The 21,174-nt window shown below is 39.3% G+C and overlaps 1 protein-coding gene across 23 annotated transcripts in view; it reads right to left on the bottom strand.

Moving 5' to 3' along the window:
* GTDC1 (glycosyltransferase like domain containing 1) overlaps positions 1 to 21,174 on the bottom strand; it is a 496,188-nt gene that overhangs the window by 85,705 nt on the left and 389,309 nt on the right. For 21 of the 23 annotated variants that reach the window (XR_009490748.1, XR_009490749.1, XM_059875323.1 and 18 more), the window contains one exon: positions 14,021 to 14,130. The exons of the other annotated variants lie outside the window; for them this stretch is intronic. Coding sequence is in view for 19 of the 21 variants with exons in the window: in XM_059875323.1 (XP_059731306.1) it covers positions 14,021 to 14,130 (110 nt within the window). In the remaining 2 variants the exon portion in view is untranslated. The remainder of the gene's footprint in view (positions 1 to 14,020; positions 14,131 to 21,174) is intronic. 23 annotated transcript variants of the gene reach the window in all.

The following is a 21,174-nucleotide window of genomic DNA, read 5'->3' as shown; positions in this document are numbered from 1 at the left end:
GGTGAGTCTTGGAAGACGGATTGAGCTTGCACAGAGAGATGAGGAGGAAGGGGCTCTGGGTAGTGACAAAGTGAGTTACCTTCAGGGAACATGGAATAAACTAGGCCACATCCCAGGATACTCATGGATAAGGACTGAAGAAAGGCTAGAAAGGTAGTTGAAACCATACTGAGAAATCCTGACCAATGAGGTTTATACTTATTTGATAAGGGGAAGAGTAGAGAAGGTGAGATACATGGAAATCATCTTTAGGAAGTTGAAGTTAGCAGAAGCTTAAGGATGGAGCAGAGGGCAACTCTAGTCACCCCATGAGAGTGGCCAGAGGATGTGACTGGCCTAGATCATTGGTTCTTAACTGCCTGAGGTGGGACTTGGGGTTGCGAGTGGAGACAGATATTGGAATGAGGAATAAAATATGTTTTGAAAAAGCATAACTATTATACTCAGTTTTTACAATTAAAACTTCAAAAACTGTCACTCTGTGAAATCCCCTTGGGGACAGGGGTACAGGGATGTGTACCCATTTAAAAAGCTGATGTGCCCTGATCACTAACATTCTTTCTAGTTGTAACCTCTTTTGGATGACTTTATTTTGTGGACAAGTATGCTAAGGCTGAAGGAGGTGACATGGCTAATCAGTGTAAGAACTAGAACCAGATCTTGAGCTTCTAAATTCCAGGGCAGTGTTCATTCCACTGCACCATGTATCTGTGATGGTTTCCATTTTTCAAATGTAACAATTTAGGCAAGGAGAGATACATCTGCAAAAACTCACTCTTTGCATCCAGATAGCCACTCCCTGTTGTGCTGCTTTCTGTCAGAGACTCCTGTTCTGATAGCCATTGCAGGAAACTTGAATTTGTAAAATAGTCAGGCTCTCCACCAAAGTCCCTTAGTGAGGCAAATTTTATTTTGACCATACCACACTCCAAATCATGACCATACATGACTATAGGAACTCAAAAAGATAAAACTCCAAAGCAACGTGCAGCAAACATATTCCAAGATCTCCTATCTGTCAATCCAAGTCATAGGTACGTTTGCAGCTTTCAAAAGTAGCGTCTGTTTCTAATTTCTATCAATGTCTTGCCTTTTTCCCATTCATTATTTAATTAACTCATCCATCTCCTTGTGTCTTCCTCTGGTGTAGATTTCTCACAAATTTTAAGGACAGTTTATGAAAATTAAAGAATATTTTTCCTCAGTAATGTTTTCATAGCTATAACTTTTGAGAACAACTTCTTGAGAGATGTTTTGGGAGCTGTATTCTAGGACATATTATTTTCACAGTCTTCCCCCTGGTAGGATGGATAAATGATTTTGCCTTGAGAGTTGCATGGGATTTTCTGGTTTCCATGTAAAAGATAGATATTCCACTTACAGAAGCTGCAGGAGTAGAGTTCAAGCAGTTTTAAAGTTTAGGCCTGATGGAATGGTATGTCTGGGTGTGATCAGGGGAAAAAGTGATTCTCAGTGGCTACGCTGAACAATGGGAGTGAGCTGTTACCAGTTACTTGTGTCTAGTAAGTCTAGTGAGTCTCCTGGGGTTTCCCAGGTGGCGCTAGTGGTAAAGAATCCACCTGCCAATGCAGGAGATGTAAGAGATGCAGGTTCGATCCCTGGGTTGGGAATATCCCCTGGTGAAGGGAATGGCCACCCACTCCAGTATTCTTGCCTGGAGAATCCCACTGACAGAGGAGCCTGGGGGGTATGGTCCATAGGATTGCACAGAGTTGGACACGACTGAAGCGATTTAACTCACACACACAGTGAGTCTCCGGAGCATTTGTGAGGGAAATGCAGCTGCACAGTTCACAAACCTTTCCTGAGAAAGGAAAAGAAAGACTCTCAAGTACATTGAACAGGAACTTCACCTTTGTCTGGGGTATCGGTGGGAGGTGGGCAGGGGAGCTTGCCCCTCCAACTGGGAGTGTTGCTGACTCTGAAACCCAGGCAGCTGTTTCTAAGAAGTCATACTCTTCACCTGCAAAGTGTCTTCAGGTCACTTATACCACCACCCTTTAGGGCAGCCAAGTGGCAACTGACTGTAGTGCACAGTGAAATGTGCTCAGAAAACAACGGAATGATGAAGGGTGCTGGGAGCAACTTAGGAGGGAAGGAAAAGGGGAGACACAGAAGAAGCACCACTGGAGTTGGGATTTTGCAAACAGAGAAAGGATATGCATGTGTCTATGTGCTGAGGGGCAAAGGAATTTCAACAATAAATAATACAAGGCATGGAAATGGATAAGTGCACAGATGTACTCAGGAGATTGGAATTCATGAGGGATTAGGTTGGGGTCAGGGTTTGAAGGACCTCATTTATTAACAGGAAATTTAAGTTCATCCCACAGCAAGCCTATGAGACATGTTCTTATTCTTGTTATACTATTGTGATTCTCTTCTTGGATGGGCTGGGTTTAGAAAGAAGACCAATAACAGTAAGTGGATGAATCAAATACCAAAGTGTCCAGAGGCCAGAAGACCAATATGAAGGGTTTGGAAGAATTAAGGTTCCAGAATATAAGGGTGTACATGCATGTGTGCTCAGTGGCCAAGTTTGGTCAACTCTTTGTGACCCTATGGACTGTAGACCGCCAGGCTCCTCTGTCCATGGGATTTCCCAGTCAAGAATACTAGAGTAGGTTGCCATTTTCTTCTCCAGAATATAAGGCCAAAAACTGGGAAAGAGGCAGTAGAAACAAGGATGAGGCATGAGAATTACTTCCATGGGATGTTCTTTGGTATGAAATTACTGAGTCACACCAAGGGTATAGAAACTTATACGGCTCAGGAAACATAATTTGCATTGGCTTCACCATACATACAGATATTTCCCCATTAGTTGGCCAGTCTTTGTTAGGATATGCCTTTACTTTTATTGTTTTGGTTAATGTAACTGCTCTCTCATGAATTCTTTGTATTTATACTTATTTTATTAATAGAAGAATTAAAAGTTTTTATTCCCCAAATTTGATTTAGCACTTATTTCTTCAGCTTATCACTATCTCTGTTGTTTATTAGTTGTGTGAGTAAAAGGCCGAGCCTTATGCTTGTCACACAATAAGAGTTGAGTAAGTTATTGTACTTTTACTGTGTTAATGTTTGTGTCATCTTTTATTTGTAGCATATATTTAAAATATATAATTACTTACACAAATAATTTGTTTTATTAGTTTTATTCCACAAACTTATTTTACTCAGTTTCCTGTTTTCACTTAAAAATATTATAAAGTTGGGATAAGCATATTAAATTTTGTTATGTAAGTGTGGTGGATGTTAATTTATATGCAAGCTGGGTTTACTTCTGAATTCTCTATTTTTGTCCCTTTCTCTACCTTCATGTTTTTGAATCTGTAAAGTACTCTTTGAGAAGTTACCCCTTCATATGTGTTCTGAATCTGGTAAGATGTGTTTTCCTTCATTATTTCTTTGTAAGTGATTTCTTTGATATTCTTTCCGCTTATTTCTTTATTTTGTAGGAATTTTAGAACTAGTCTGTGAGGATATATAAAGTGTTATTTGGGCATCTTAATTGGAATCTTGTTAAATTTATAAATTATCTTAAGAGTTACTGTCATTTCTATCTATTCTTTCCTGTCAAGAGCATATACGCATACAAGAGTGCTAAGTTGGTTCAGTTGTATCCGACTGTTTGTGATCCCGTGGATTGTAACTTGCCAGGATCCTCTGTCCATGGGATTTTCCAGGCAAGAGTATGGGAGTGGGTTGCCATGCCCTCCTCCAGGGGATCTTCCCGACCCAAGGATTAAACCTCTGTCTCTCATGTCTCTTGCACTGGCAGGCCAGTTCTTTACCACTAGCACCACCTGTAAAGTCCCAGGAGCATATATGTCTATACTTATTTTAATCTTCCCCACTTTCCCATTATATTTTGTTGTCTTCTTCAGCAAAGGATTGGGAGACAGTTTCAAATCAGATTCTTCGTAACTGACTTCCCCAATCAGTTCTTGGAGAATTAATGATATGCCTATTTCTAAGAATCATATGAAGGTGGCTCTGTCTGCAGAAAATCCACCTCAGATCCATGTTATTTCAACATAAATAATTTCTCTCAGCTATAAACAGAGGGTGTTACTGCCTATTTTACTAGCTAGTCACTAGATTGTTGTAAGGGTTATGAAATAATGTATTCAAAATTTATCTGAAAATGTTATAATACAAACAAGGACATGGTATCATAAAATGTGATTTTTAAAATGTTTTTGTTTCCCAGACATTAAGATTTTAGAGCAATGACATCTTCTCTTCTTGGTATTCACCATATGGTGCTAGACCACAGTAGGAACTCAGTTAATACTTCTGTGTTCAGGGGAATGAATAGTGACAAAATTTGTTTAAAAAAAAAAAGAAAAAGGAACAGGTTTGGGGAAACATATAGTCTAGAGAGAATGAGTTTATTTAATCTTACTGGCACATTTACTTCATCTCATATATAATCATATTACAATTCAACACTGATCAATATATTAATAGTTTTCCTTCTGCTGGGTCCCCCTGTAGCAAAATTTTATACCTTTATATTAATGTGATGTAAGTTATTTGTGTTTCTATTATTTCCTCCTTAGCGTAGCTGCTCTGCTGAAAATGAGATCATAGCTGGGAGCTGAATGAACAGGGAGATGGGGGGAGGGGGGAATGTTACATAATTATCTGACATTTGACTCCAGAGCAAAGGATCAGGAATATGCCAAGATCACTGTAATAACCATTGTCATGCCAGATACTAACCAGAAGCTTTCCACATACTGTTCTTAACCTCAAATTAAAGATGAACCAGAAGGAAGAACTTCTGTCTGACGAAACTGTAGTTCAGGTTCTTACTTTTCTTGTAGTTTTATCACCTCCCCACTGCCCATGGCCAAAGCTAAAACTCCTTCTTCCACAAAGCTGGGAAGAGGAATCCTGATGTAAGGCTTTGGCTGTTCATAGAACAAAGTATTTGGTTTAGAATTATCATTTGTGAGAAATTATTAAATATACAGACACATTCCATTGATTTGATATCTTAAGTATTTGCTGCTGCTTCTTTTCTTCTTCTTAAAACACATACACACACACACACACCCCATCTCAAGGGCTAATAATGTGACCTTGTCATGAGAACTGGCCAAAGCTAAAATATTTACACTGTGAAGCTTCTAGGCTTTTTGGTTCATTTGTAACATGGAGTCTGATGGATGCTTTATGTGGCAGAATGACCTTTCAATTTTTGGATTAAAAATAATTAAAATAATGGCAAGAATGAACTTTTAAGGTTCAGCATCATTAATGTCCTCTTCAGATACAAAATGCATTAAAGACTCACTCCATATATAAACTCTGAAGAGAAGTTCATGAGTCTTATAATAAAAACCAGACAGTATTAAAAGTTTAGAAAGTACTCTCCCCCAAATTATGTTACTGTGCCTAAAATCCTCACTATAACTCACAAGAGGTGAGATAGGGTGGGTGGTTTTATTATCATAATTATTATTATCATTTCTCTTTCCCACCCATCTCCTCTTTTGTACTGCACAGATGGATTAACTGAGTTTAATCTAAAAAACGATAGGACCCAGTCTGAAACCTGCCCTTCTGACTTGAATTCATAGAATCACAGCTTCTCAACTGTGGCACCAACGACACTTTAGGCTGGAGAGTTCTCTGTGTGGGGGCTGTCTTGTGCAGTTTAAGGGACTGTCCTGTGTCCTGGCCTCTACCCACTAGATGCCAGTAGCATCCTCCCCTCAACAGCTGTAAGAACCAAAAAATGTCTCTGGGCATTGCTAAACATCCCCTAGGGGTGAAGGGCAAAACCACTGCTGACTGACACTGTAAGCTTTTCAAAATGCCATCACCATAAGTGATCATTAACTCCATTCCCACAGAGCCCAGCTCGACTTTGTATGGACTGCTGAATGGGACACAGGTGCTCAATGTGCCTGCAGACACTAGCTGAGCTGTCTCCAGCAAGAAGACTATGAGCAGTACTCTCGTACTTATTAAGTTATTCATTCAACAGGGAAGACTCACCCAGATATCAGACCGAGACAGATATCTTGGGTAGGGAGCTATGGTGTCAACAAGCGCTTTGCATCAGCTATTTCTGCTCTCTCCCATTCTGGGCTCAAAGCAGGATTGCGTTTCCTGGCCCGCTTAGTGTTGGGCAGCACTCTTCAACAAGTTCTGGACAAAGATTGGAGTGGAACCCTTTGTCACTTCTGGGCTTCCCTGGTGGCTCAGTGGTAAAGAACCCGCCTGTCGATGCAGAAGTCTTAGATTTGGTTCCTGGGTTGGGAAGATCCCCTGGAGAAGGAAATGGCAACCTACTCCAGTATTCTTGCCTGGGAAATTTCATGTACAGAGAAGCCTGACAGGCTACAGTCCATGGGGTGGCACAGAGTCGGACACGACTTGGTGGCTGAGCACGCACACATGCAATGTCACTTTTAGGCCAGAGCAGTAACTTGCTAACGGAAGAACCTCCCAGCTTTCTCTTCCACCCGGCATAGTAACAGGTAATGCTTGTGATGGTGAAGGCTTGGGTCTCTTTCTATAAGGTTAGGTCCCTGAGTGACCATATGAGTAGAAGACTACTGCTCACCTGCAATAAGTACATAGAATGAATAAAAACATAAGTGTTAACTGTTTTAAGCCATTGAGATTTTTAAGGCTGTTAGTTTAGCATAATTTAGCTTATTCTGATTGATGTAAGAGCTGAAATATGAGAACAGATTGAAAAATAGATTTAGGTTAAATCAAGGTCATTTATATGAAAACAGAAAATATAATATAGAACCATTTAGAGCTTCCTTAAGTCTTAGGGTTCTCTATTTTCATTCACTAATTCTCTAATATTTGGAAATCATTTCAACAAAGGTTCTTATATACCTGATATGGTATGTAAACATTATTCTATTACATTAGACTTATTCTTCATTCATTCAAATAGTATTTATGGAACAGTAAATATATGCCAAGTATTATTTGGAATATCTTTCCACTTCATATTGTTTTTGACACCTTTCTTGTGATGAAGACAGATGGCAGAAAGAAGAGGGAGTTCACTCTAATGTCTGAGGAGTGATATATTTAGGAAATGAATCTGAGGCTTTGTGGGGGTTCTTTGTTTGTTTTTAAACTTTCCATTTGCATAGAAATTATTAGAGAAAATGGAAATGATTTCATATGTGTAGCCAGGAATTTTCCACCATTATCACCTTCTGCTTTCTTACTTATAAAATAGGGATAATTTTATGGTTTCCACTTAGAGGATAATGGCAGAAAGGTGGACTGACAAGGTTTGAATTGTGGATTGAAAACTGGATGGATGTGTGATTTCAGGCAAGTGACTTAATCTCCCTGTTTCTTACTTTTTTCAGCTGTAAAATGATACAACCGAGCTTAATTTACAGGGCTGTTGTGCATTTGAATCAGTTCTAATGAGGTGGATGAAACTGGATACAGAGTGAAGTAAGTCAGAAAGAAAAATACCAATACAGTATATTAACACATATACATGGAATTTAGAAAAATGGTAACAATGACCCTATATGTGAGACAGCAGAAGAGACACAGAGATAAAGAACAGACTTTTGGACTCTGTGGGAGAAGGCGAGGGTTGGGATGATTTGAGAGAATAGCACTGAAACAAGTAGATCACCATATGTGAAACAGATCGCCAGTCCAGGTTCGATGCATGAGACAGGGTGCTCAGGGCCGGTGCACTGGGATGACCCCGAGGGATGGGGAGGGAGTTGGGGGGAGGGCGTTCAGGATGGGGGACACATGTACACAAATGGCTGATTCATGTCAATGTATGGCAAAAACCACTACAATATTGTAAAGGAATGAGCCTCCAATTAAAATTAAATTAATTAAAAGGAAAAATAGAAGGCAATGCACAAGGGGCTTCAAACAGTACTTGGCATGTTTTAAGTGCTCTAGGAACTGATGAATAAAGCACTGGAGTTGGACTACTTCTGTGATGCAAACATCACAAAAGATATTTTGCTTTATTCACCACTTCAACCTAAACATCTCGTTTAGTACTTGGCATAAAACATACAAAACCGAGACTTCCCTGGTGGTCCCGTGCTTAAGAATCTGCCTTCCAATGCAGGGGATGTGGGTTCAATCCCTGGTCAGGCAACTAATATCCCACATGCCTTGGGACAACTAAGCCCAAACACCACAACTCGAGAAGTCGGCGCGCTACAACTACCGAACCCGAAGCTGTGCTCCATAACTAGAGAAACTCCCGTGTACCACAATTAGAGAAAGTCGTGTGCTGCAACAAAGACCCAGCACAGCCAAAATAAAAACAAAAAACAAAAAAACAGAAAAACACTTACTGAACACATATAGGAGTAGGGATGAGAGGACTGACTCCTATGTTCTACTCCCAACCTTGCAGCAATCTACTACTGCCTGTCTCACACACTGTGCTCAGCTCTGAGCACTTGGAATAGTCACTGTCCTAGGTCATGCTCCTCTTGTAAGATGAAAGGATGATACAAAAGAGCTATAAACTATGTAGCTATAAATGAACTAGAATCAATAATCTTACTCTATCACATTTTTCAGAAAAAAGGATGATAAAAACCTTGCAACAACATAATTTGAAAACAATCAACAGTATGAAAACTCTACAAAGTCGCTCTACTGTGGTTTTAATATTTTCAAAAGGAATTTAAAAGAGATTGCTGCATCAAAAAGGGCAGTAAAACTCATTGGTGCTAATGCCATTGCTCAGAAATATGTTACCTTTTCCTACAAGCTCTGTGGAGAGGGAAGGAGAAAGAAGTTGAATAAGGAGTAATTAATGTACACATTTTCAAGTAGAGTAAGAATAAGTCCTGGAGATCAAAAGAATAGCATAGTGGGGACTTCCCTGGATGTCCAGTGGTTAAGACTCTGTTTCCATTGTAAGGGGTGCAGATTTGATCTCTGGTTGGGAACTAAGACCCCAAATGACCCATGGCCAAAAACAAACAAACAAACAAACTCTATGCATGGTGATAATTACACAATTCTGTAAATATACCAAAAATCATTGAAATGTGCAAGTGAAGCAAGTGGAGTGTATGGTATGTATATTATAATGGAATAACAATTTTTTTTAAAGTACAGCATAGTCATTATAGTCAACAATACTGTATTATATACTTCGAAATTGCTTGAAGACTAGATTTTACATATTCTTATCACAAAAAAGAAATAATTATGTGGTGTGAGAGAGGCCTTAGCTAGAACTACACTGATGATCATGTTGCAACGTGTAAATGTATCAAATTATCACACTGTACACCTTAAATGTATACAATGTTATATGTAAATCACACCTCAAGGAGAAAAAGAGTAATTAATGGCCCTGCTGTCATGTATTAAACCTGTCTTGGTTTTGCTTGTGAAAGACAAAATTTGACCCACAAACAGTATAATCAAAGTGATTTAAACTTTCAAAGACTCAGTTTTTCCATCTATCAAATGGGATAATAATACATACTCCGCTGGGATTATCATGAGCATTACATGAAATAACTCAGCAAAGGACCAAGCAAGTAGCAAATATCTGCTTCTATTCTGTCAACAGGAGCAATGAACAGCGTAATAATAACTATTTTTGCAATTATTTACAAGAAAGCCACTTCCTCACAAATGTTAACAGTGTCCAGAGTTATTCTTCTGGCTGATACTGCATAGTTTCAACAGAGAGAAGTTGGTGTTAAAGTATGGGTTTTAGATATGCTAATAGGGCACCTGGAAGAGGCAGCAGGCAAAGAAATGTATACCTGCTTTTGTTGTTGTTGCTGTTTCATCACTAAATCCTGTCTGACTCTTTGTGACCCCCATGGACTATAGCCTGTCAGGCTCCTCTATACCTGCTAGGTAACCCTTTGTGTGAAGTGCTAGATGGTGAGTTGTGGGAAAAAATGTTTAGAGAAACACTTGGGTCAGAAAACAAGAAAATGGAAATGTAGCATAGCACAGTGGTTAAAAATACTACATAGTTATGTGACCTCACTTAACGTCTCTGTACCTTGGTGTACCTCCGTACCTTAGTGTAGTTTCCCCCACTAAGAAAAATGGAGATAGTAATGCTGAACAAGACTGCTAAGAGGTTAAAGATTTAACATTTATAAATGGCTTAGAACAATGCCTGAAATACACCAAGTGCTATATTAGTGCTTGTCAAGCCCGAACAGTGATGCAAACAACTGAAGTTACACGAAATGTCCTGTTAGGAAACCTCTGGAATAAAGACTGCAATGTGGCCATCTAGGAGCACAACCTGGAAAGCCATCAGACTCATTCATCAAGCCAACAACCCGCGCTCTTCTCACGTGCAAGGTGAAGGGCTGCAGCCTTAAAGAGCTGATTCACATTGGACGTGACAGATGGGCCAGAGGCGAAGGCAGAAGGGAGTACCAGTTGAGACTGGGAGTAACAGAAGTGTGTGCATAGGTGACAGGACTCTTCCTGTGGTCATCCACAGCATCCCACAGGGATCCACAGCATTCATACGGAAGTGTCTCCCCAGGGCAGGGCTCCCTGAGGCGCAGGCTGCATCCTGTTCACCGTGAAATCCCTCTTCTAAGGTGTTCAATAAGTATGTGTTGAGGTCAGGCCAAAGTGAGTAAAAGATTGAGCCTGTAATTACTGAGCACTCAATTCTCAGGCCCCTAATTGCTTCCCATCCCACTTTCAATCCCCACGATGCTGCTCTAAATTGCTAAACGGGTGGGAAGGGAGAGCTGTGATTCCAAAAACATGGCCCTTTGAGGAAAAACCTAGTCTTCTTTGTAGTGGTGGCTTAAAATTACCCAACAGTGAAGCTGGCTGAGAAGCCCTCTGCTTAGTGGTATTCTCCAGCCACTTTCTTCAGTTCATCCACAAACATCTCAATACTGGCAAAAACGAGACTGAAATCACCAGCTTTGCAAATAAGCTGATTTTTTTCTTCCTTCTTTCTCGACAGCCATCCATCTACCAAATTCTTTTCCGTGTTTTCCTTGAGAATCTCTCTCCTAACAGCCCTCTCACTAATCTTTCTGCCACCAACCACCACACTGATGCTGAAGCTGAAGCTCCAATACTTTGGCCACCTGTTGTGAAGAGCTGACTCATTGGAAAACACCCTGATGCTGGGAAAGACTGAGGGCAGGAGAAGGGGATGATGGAGGATGAGATGGTTGGATAGTATCACTGACTCAATGGACATGATTTTGAGCAAACTCCAGGAAAGAGCGGAAGACAGGGAAGTCTGGTGTGCTGCAGTCCCTAGGGTCACAAACAGTCGGACATGACTTAGTGACTGAACAAAAACAAACCACCTCACAGAGCCCATGCTTGGATGACTCTGCAGTCTTACTGTGATTCTGCCTACATATCACTGCAACAGAAATCCTCCTAAAATACAGGTTTCATCATATCTCTTTCCAGTTCAAGACCAAGGCTCCCTATTTTTTACCTTTACCTAACCTACTTTGCCGGAGAAGGCAATGGCACCCCACTCCAGTACTCTTGCCTGGAAAATCCATGGACAGAAGAGCCTGGTAGGCTGCAGTCCATGGGGTCGCTAAGAGTCGGGAACGACTGAGTGACTTCACTTTCACTTTTCACTTTCGTGCACTGGAGAAGGAAATGGCAACCCACTCCAGTGTTCTTGCCTGGAGAATCCCAGGGATGGGGAAGCCTGGTGGGCTACCGTCTCTGGGGTCACACAGAGTCGGACACGACTGAAGCGACTTAGCAGCAGCAGCAACCTACTTTGCAGATCCTCCATACTTTGGCTCTACCCTGTCTATGTATTACTTACTTACTAACTTTTGTATGCAGAATCTTCTATTCTACTTAGGGATCTCATAGCACTAATCCCTGAAATTGTTCTCTCATTTCAGTATAATATCTGTAATATTTGCTTCTCCATGCTTTTCCCATGTTGCTTCCCCTTTTGGGATCCTAATCCTAATCCTCTGGCTATTCAAGTGCTAGCCCTTCAATTAACATTCTACTCTAAGTAAGCCACATGTGTCAGTACTCATGTATAATTATATTGTCCTGTGTTTCCCTTCCTGTTTCCTCTGCTTACGCAAAACTGTTCCTTCTTTAAGAAAACTATAAATTGCTTGAAGGCAGGAAGTTCACAGTATTTCTACCTGTTTACCCAACACTCACTCACTGAGTTCCAGCCTTGTGTCAGGCACTGCACTAGGCTTTGAGGAGCACTGATGAATGAGATGGTCACAACCCTTGTCTACCCAGCACCTATGTTCTACTTTGTGTTTGTGTGTATGTGTGGCAGTGAGATAAGAAATTTCACATAATTATATGATTAGAAACTAAGGAAAGTATCATAAGGTAAAAGTATAGGGTGCCATGAGACCATGATAAAGTTTCACACTGAAAGAAAATACACCTGAACTGAGATCAAATGAATAACAAATAGGCAAATGTCGCAGAGAAGGCAATGGCACCCCACTCCAGTACTCTTGCCTGGAAAATCCCATGGATGGAGGAGCCTGGTAGGCTGCAGTCCATGGGGTGGCTAAGAGTCAGGCAATACTGAGCAACTTCACCTTCACTTTTCACTTTCATGCATTGGAGAAGGAAATGGCAACCCACTCCGGTGTTCTTGCCTGGAGAATCCCAGGGAAGGCGGAGCCTGGTAGGTTGCCATCTCTGGGGTTGCACAGAGTCGGATACAACTGAAGTGACTTAGCAGCAGCAGCAGCAGGCAGCAGGCAAATATCCAGAGGTTTAAAGAAGTTTGGAAATTTAGAGGAACTAAAAAGAAGCTGGTGTCTACAAGTGCAGGGGGCAGAGGATGAGCCATATCAGATGAGGCTACTGAGGTACAAGCTCGGTGTACTTCCTCACATCATACCAGAATCACAAAGTACTGGCTAAGTGAGGGTAACGTTTACATGGTCCTTAAAGGAAATGGCAACCCACCCCAGTATTCTTGCCTGGAAAATCCCATGGATGGAGGAGCCTGGTGGGTTACAGTTCATCGGGGTGCAAAGAGTTGGACACGACTGAGTGACTAATACTTTAAGAGTCATAGAGCATGATGATAGGAACTTTCCTTGTCTGCATACTTGGGGTTTGGGTTTCCCAGGTGGCTCAGTAGTAAAGAATCTGCCTGCCAATGCAGGAGATGCAGGTTCCATCCCTGAGTTGGGAAGATTCCCTGGAGAAGGAAACGGCGACTCACTCCAGTATTCTTACCTGGGAAATTCCATGCATGGAGGAACATGGTGGGGTATAGTCCACAGAGTTGCAGAGAGTCAGACAAGACTTAGCAACTGAGAACCCACTCATGCATACTTGGAGTTTACAAAAAAAGTTGAATATCCAAAACTTAAAAAACATGAACATTTAAGACCTTAGAATGGTGGTCAAGATTCCCATCTTCTGACACAGATATGCTCAGTGAGGATGCAGGGTGAAGGAAATGGTTCAGAAGAAGCTCCCTATGGCATTAGGGATGAGAAGACTTGCTGCTATCAGCTTCAGATTTCTGTTTGCTTTCTCAAGTTCAATTAAAAAAGCATGGACCAATGACAGCTATGATATATATCTACTCTGCTTTACAAGTTTGATGCCAAAATGCTTTACACAGGCCACCTACAGATGGTAATGTATTTCAGCCATTACCAGAGAGAGTAGGATTCAAACCAGTGACCCTGAGGTGAGAGGTTGTATATCCAATTACAAATTCCCACTTTCCTTAACTGTTAAGATGCCTAAAGCAATATATTTTATTTACATCAAGATGCATTGTATAAACTATATTTGATAAAAGAGATGACTTCACGTTCTCAACTTAAATCAAAGAATGCTTACTTAAGTATTTTTTTAATTGAATCACACTTTAATGCCATCGTATAATCTTTTGGTTGACAGTGCTCATCTTGATTATTCTAACAAAGGGAAACATGGAAATTAATACTTAAGTTGTAGAGCTTATATCATCTATAAAAATACACACTAGAAAATACAAGAGAGATACCTGGGACATCTGTGAAGGTTTCTCCAAGGACAGATACGTGGAAATTGAGTCCTAAGTCCTTAAGATGCATCAATACCTTAAAAAAACTCTCTGGATCTTTATCATGCTCCCTGGAAGTAAAAACACAAAATATAACTTGTGATATCTTAGGGCATGTATTAGGAAAAGAGTTTTCACTTCTCATAGGCTCAATTCTCCTCCTGGTCTACTGTTAGGAGAGCCTCTGGCATCAGAGCAGAGATCTTCCCCCACCCTTATACTGTAGCATTATTGTCGTGTGTGTTCATGAATCTAACTTTGTCAGGCTCCTCTGTCCATGGGATTCTCCAGTCAAGAATATTGGAGTGGGTAGCCAAATTCTTCTCCAGGGGATCTACCCAACCCAGGGATTCAACCTGGGTCTCTTGCATTGCAGAGAGATTCTTTACCATCTGAACCACCAGGGAACCCCTAACTTCTCTATCATGGATCGAAATTCAGTCCTATAAAAGTTTTAAGGTTCTGCAGCTTTTCATTAAGGAAGAAATGTATCACGTTTTTCACATTTTGGGGTTAGAACATAGAAAGTCTGGGCTTCCTGGGTGGCTCACCGGTAAAGAATCTGTCTGGGATGCAGGAGACACCACGGGTTCGATCCCTGGCTTGGGAAGATCCCTTGGAGGAAGGCATGGCAACCTGGCAGGCTACAGTCCATAGCGTCGCACAGAGTCGGACATGACTTAAGTGACTGAGCAGGCATGCATAGGAAGTCTAGCGTATTTTCCTTTCTCCTAAAATGGTTAATATTCCACTTAACACAGGTTTTTAACAAAAGAAAAGATCAGTCTTCAAACGACAATTCTCTACTGATCATGAGAATATACCAAAGATGCTTTCATTTCCGTGAGTCTGAATACCTCCCTCTCACATTTACTGAGTTTCTTTGTGTCCACAAGGAAAACACAATTTAGGGAGTGAGATTACAGACTCTCTCACTAATCTCTCATTTTAAATAATTGAATGGAGAATTATAAATACATCAAAAGGGGGTAGGCCTGAGTCTAAGTCTGCTGAGTATTAACTTAGGAGTGGAGGTTAGTCAACACATAAAAGAATAGTAATAAAGATAATTCTTTCATTTATTAGAAGCTTTGAAAAACATGGATTATTTTTGTTTGTTTAGCTTGTCAGTCTTCTTTGTAATGACAGAATGAGAGGCTAAAGGACACTAAAATTAAAAAAAAAAATTCACCAACTCAAAAAATCACACTAAAATGGAATGAGTTATTTTTTACATTCTAAGGTGTGAATATTTCAGTATTTCTTGCAGTTAATTACACTGTTTTAAATTATCTTATTTCAGACAGATGTGGACCAGATGTCTTCAAAATATTTGCTTTTTTATTTATAATTCAGAATTTAAACTTATTTTCTATATTACAGAGGAATAGTTATATATCAGCAATTGAATTTCTCATTTACCAACTAATTATGTAAAATAAATCTGTAAATTGATCAAACTGCTATATGAAATATGAAAATTACATCATTCAGGAAATGTCATGAAAAATGACATCTGCAACCCTAAATGTGTTAATTCACAATTCAGTCAATATTTTCAGTATCAAGAATTAAAACAAATGCATCTTCTGATTAACATTTTAAAACGGCATTTATAATCTCCTGGAATTGTAAGATCTTATAGAATTAGAGTTCTGTAACAATTTATTTTAAGCTCTGTATCTCTCACTTTGATTTGCTTCAAATAACAAAGAAAGCAGTGGTAAAATGTTCATTGCTTTTTAAGATGACAGGTATTACATACATGTACTATTGGGAAGTTTTGGGGGTAATTCTCATATATTCTACTGCAATGGGCAAGAACAAAGATTTTAAATATTTAAAGAATACCCCATATGCTATCTTCAACCACATCGATCAAATAGCTGCCACCTAATCTGTAACATAGGTTATTTTACTCTGGAAATACTTAGATGAAAAGAATGGAAACAATATAACATATTTTAAAGAGGGAGAAACACTACAGGGAAATTTAGCCACTCGATTCTCTAAATTTTTCATTCTGAGTTACAAAAATTTTCACTACGGTTCCTTAAGAGAATATCTATTCTAAATATTTTCTGCTGCTTGTTTGTTTGTTGGTTTGTTTGTTTTGTATTAAAATAAAAGTAGATGCAGTTTGGAATTGGAAGGATGTTTAACTGGGTAGAAGCCGTAGTTCTTAAAAAATTCCAATGTGAATATTTTCAAAGAAGTAGGATCCACGAACCTATATTTTCAGTGTTTCTATACAAGATAAATGCATGACAATCCTACTGTATTCTTAAGACATTTTTTATAGGTGGAAAAAAGCTTTCATATTCAATAATCACTTTGCATAAGAACACAAAAGAGATTTGTATAGATCCCCTCTCTTTCTGTTTAAACTGTAATATATAGATGAATGTAAGGTGAGATTTTTCTTCTGCATAATTATCCCTCAGAAAAAGAGGCATTTTATCTAAAGTCCTTATAAAGTCTCTCATAATACCAGGCACTCTCTCACTTTATTTTTCACAAAGTACAGTTTAAGGCAGTTGCCTTAAATCTAAGACGCCAATTGATGAGAATTTTCAATAGTTTTAGCAGTCCTTCACTTGATGGGACCGGTAAAAACAGAAGTCAAGGAATTTAATACAGAGTTAGTAATTATTTTGGGAGATATGACTTAATAATTGAAAGTACTGTTGAAAACAAGTATTTTAAAGATCACTAAAAAAAGTATCAGAGTAAGTGGTTACTAGAGACCATGAGTAGTAAGTGGGCTTTTAAGCTGGAGGAAAGATTTCCAGGGACGGCATCATATATTCTCACAATCTTGTACCCCAAAACTACTTAGACTAAATTCCAGATGACAGGTGGTAGAAACATACCAGCTGCCTGAAAAGGTGGTACCTTTCTGATGTCAAGAATGCATGGGAGCTGAACTAAAACTGCTTCATGAATTATAAGGTTGAGAAAAGAGAAATACTTGTAAAAATACTCTATGCCTGATATGTGTTTTAAAGTATTATTTATGTCTAAATTAGTGCAATACATATTATAAGTAGACACTTGACTATTTCATCTATATCTTTTTCAGTTTACATAGTCAATTCAGCTGAAGTTTTCTTGGTTTTCTCTAGACAAACAAGAAGTTGCCTACTATTCAGAGGATCATTAAAGACGTGAATGGATATTTAACAGCCATATAGCAAGGCCTGGATATATCAATGGCAGATCTCAATATATTCTGTCAACAGAGAAAATCATTGCAGATATCCAATGAATTATTCATTGATCTTATCCTAGCACCCATGATATTAATGAGCCCATTTAGTAGAATATGTGAATCTGTCTCAAATTCTTTTCTAAGAAATCTAATGTGAAATTCTCATACTTATGATTTTAGCGTAAGGCATGAAATATAGGATGGAGGATTTAAAAATAATATTTTAAGGGCCCCTTTTTGTGAACAGCTGACAAGATTAAACACATTTTTATAATATAGTCAATTCTCTATAACCACATTTGTAGACTATGGATTCCTAAACACTCTTTTGCTCTTATCCACTGTTGGTAGTAATATAAATTGCAACAATATTTTAGAGGGCAATTTGGTAATGTACATAATAAGCCTTGAATTATACATAATTCTTACTATAGTAATTCCAATTCTAATTCCAATTAGAAAAATTACTCTCTGAAATAAAGAGATGCATAGAAATTCAGACAAGGTAAGTTTTTAACAGCATTGTTTATAATGGCAATGATCTGTAAACAACCTAATGGGATGATAAAGAAATATATTTTGAGACATACATATGATACAATACCATGCAGCCATGAAAAATAATTTTGCAGAAGTATATTTTTTGATGTGGAAAATACTGTTAAGTAAAAGGGAGATGATAGAGTACCAGCTAAACTATACTGAAATGTTAACAGGGTTTATGTGTAGGGGATATATTATAAATGTCTTTTTTTACCTGTTTTCTATCATTCCTTTAATAAATCTTTTTTATATAAATCATTTTAAAGCTTTAAGGAATCACCTCTCTCTAAGATTCTGCCATACAATTGTATTCATAAAGGTTTTTGCCTAACTCTGCAGCATTTTCAGTATTTATAGTGGCACATTTACTCACTGCCTGTGACACTTCCATATTTGACAGCTGCCCATCAAGCTACCTTGATTCACCATAAAACATTCTAGACGATGAGTCAGAGTCCAAGTCTCCCAACAATTCCCACATTCTTGACTAGGTAAGAATGAAACAGTCTGGCTGGGAACGCATTCCTCCTCAGCCCAACTATGGCAGAAGAGACCAGCACAGAATATTTCAGGCTTACTGGAAGCAGCAGATATAGCAAGAACAGCTTTTATTCCCAAATATTATTCAGAACATTTGAAAAGCATAAACTGTTTCCATGTGTTTTTTCTTCCTATATCTGTTCTCTCTCTGTCGCCTTTCCCATTTAGTTTTTTTAGAGCTAAATTTCTTCTTATTCTTAACATTCATTCAGTAAATATTTATTGAGGATTGCTAAGTTCTCCATACTTGTCACTTATACTCAACTGTTACCCTTTCCTGTTTTCCCACATAACATTATACTTATTGAATGCAATCACTTTGATCTAGTTCCTTGCCTTGCCTGGGAAGAAACCTGGCTCTTTTCAGATGCCATAGCTTTCCCATATCACTCTGGATTGAGAGGTCCATGAGGAAAAGATAAATGATGCCTACTTTGTTTACTACTAAGTACCTAGTGCCTTGCTAGTGGAAGGCATTCCTTGTATGCATCAATATCCAGTTCTTCTCTTCTTCTGGGCACACATAAGACTCCATATTCATCCCCTTGAAGTAGGAGAGGCTACAGGACTAGTTCTGACCAATGGATTGCCAGCTAAGTGATGTGTGTCACTTCCAGGCAGAAATTTCTAAGAGCAGTTCTGGACAGCACTTTCTCTGTTGTAGTGATCCTTGAAGAGGTCTTATATCAAGACGGTTAGGATAAAAGACTGAAGTGATCTGGACTGCTACATGGAGAAGAGATGCCCAATAAAGCCATCTAAATAAACAGCAGACTTCTTAGTTAGTGGGAGAATTAAACTTCTGTTGTGTTTAAGCAAATGAGATTAAGGGGTCTTTATTACTTCAGTATAAGGTGGCCTATGCTGATTAATACATTATCTGTGGCATAAAATTAACTGCTTTAAAAATATCTGTTGAATGAATAAAGGTGTAGGAAAAATGATTTACATTTGCAGAGCTCCTGCTATGTTTAGGGTCCTACACTAGGCACCTGATCATAACCTTAAAGCCTCTCAACCAAGTGGTCATACAAATATAACTATTCCTTCATTCACGATCACACAGAAGAAATTGCATCTGCATTTGAAATCATGTCAAATTACTCTAAAGTCATTTTCTTTCTTCTGTACAGTTTTCGACTTCTTCCTTTCTTTCTTCCTACATATAAAGAGAAGGAAAAGAGAGCTGGTGCCTTCAGTCCATGGTATTGTTTCCAGATCATCAAGCAATGAACAATTCTTAGATTGCTACTTGAAGTTAAAACCCACTGGATAAGATGTGGCAATAAGAAAATGGGGGAGTAACATGGGATTATATGATCTCTCCAACATCATGGTTTCAAATTTCTTCACCTTTTCTTATACCCTCCATCTTTGCTTCCTTGTTATGAAGTACCATGTTACTTTCAAATTCAGTCCTGTGTTCCTTATTCCAAAACATAAGGCTTCTGTCTGCCACCCTGTGCTAGTTGTTATGATCACTTACCTCTCCATTATCCTTTGATTATCCCTCTATATGTCTGCCAGCAATGATCAGTTTTGGCTTCCTGCCACAGGTGCTGCCTCTGCTTTTAATATGGTGCTTTGAATAGAATTCAACAGATAGTCTTATGAGGCATCAACTTCTCCACCTCTCCCTCCCTCTGATATCCACCAGTGCCTTCCTTTCTCTAACTCCACCAGCCCTTTCCACCATCATTTAGTTACAGGTGACTAGAGCCAGGAATATTCACTATGGCTTTCTCTGAATGTTATTCACACTGCATTCTGCCCTTTACTTTCAGAGGAAGAATGAAGTGTACAGTTCAGAGAGAAGTGGCTCTGCCACTCACCAGAGATATGACTATTTATTTGTATGTTGTATAAACTTGCACAGCCTCAGTTTTTTCATCTTTAGACAGGGGTAAAAATAATATCTACATTTAAAATGTTGTTAGGGATGAAGTGCCTGGTACTTTGCAGGTACACAATAAACTCTCATTCTCTTCATCTTTGGTATTTGTGGCATTTCAATATTTTAGAAATGCTAACTAGTTTAGTCCATCTCCCTGCCATCCCAAAATATTCAAGAAAATAAGATGGTTATGTTCATTACTTTGGGGAAGGTATGACCCAGAGGAAAAGCCTCCTAACCCCGACAAAAAAAGGGAGAGTCTTTTTGGCTGGTCACAGGAGCAAAAACCTTTGCAGAAATGGTAAGGGCTTCAGACAGGTACAAGTATATAAGTAAAATGCCATGTGAATGGAGCATATACCTTCCTGCACCAGGTCAGTGTTCCACCTCTAGACAAGAAAAATGGAAGACTGATGGGGCAGACTTGAGGAGAACAGAAGTGTGAGAGTCCTCGAGCCATGCACTGCACTTCGTGGGTGAGGCAGAAGCATGACTCCAGACAGTGAATGTCTAAGGGTATGCACACAGTACTGGGGACATTTGTGAGAGACCCGGGCTGGATCCCTGGGTCAGGAAGATCCTCTGGAGAAGGCAATGGCAACACACTCCAGTACTCTTGCCTGGAAAATCCCATGGATGGAGGAGCCTGGTAGGCTGCAGGCCATGGGGTCGCAAAGAGTCGGACACGACTGAGCGACTTCACTTCACTTTCACTGAGCCATGCAGGCATCAACTTGGAGCCAGGATTTCCTTGAAGGTCATGGAAAAATCATAGAGCTACTGACAGACTGATAGAAGCAAGGGGTCCCTCAGCAGTGGCCTGAGAGAAATAAGGACCAGGAAAATGGAAGACAGAGAGTCTTGAATGGCTTGAGCTTTCCATCACCATATTGAAATGGGCCATTGTACAGAAAGTAAGTCACAGAA

The sequence above is a fragment of the Bos taurus genome, chromosome 2, assembly GCF_002263795.3.
Source record: "Bos taurus isolate L1 Dominette 01449 registration number 42190680 breed Hereford chromosome 2, ARS-UCD2.0, whole genome shotgun sequence".
Lineage (NCBI taxonomy): Eukaryota > Metazoa > Chordata > Mammalia > Artiodactyla > Bovidae > Bos > Bos taurus.
This window is presented reverse-complemented; position numbering and strand designations above follow the sequence as displayed.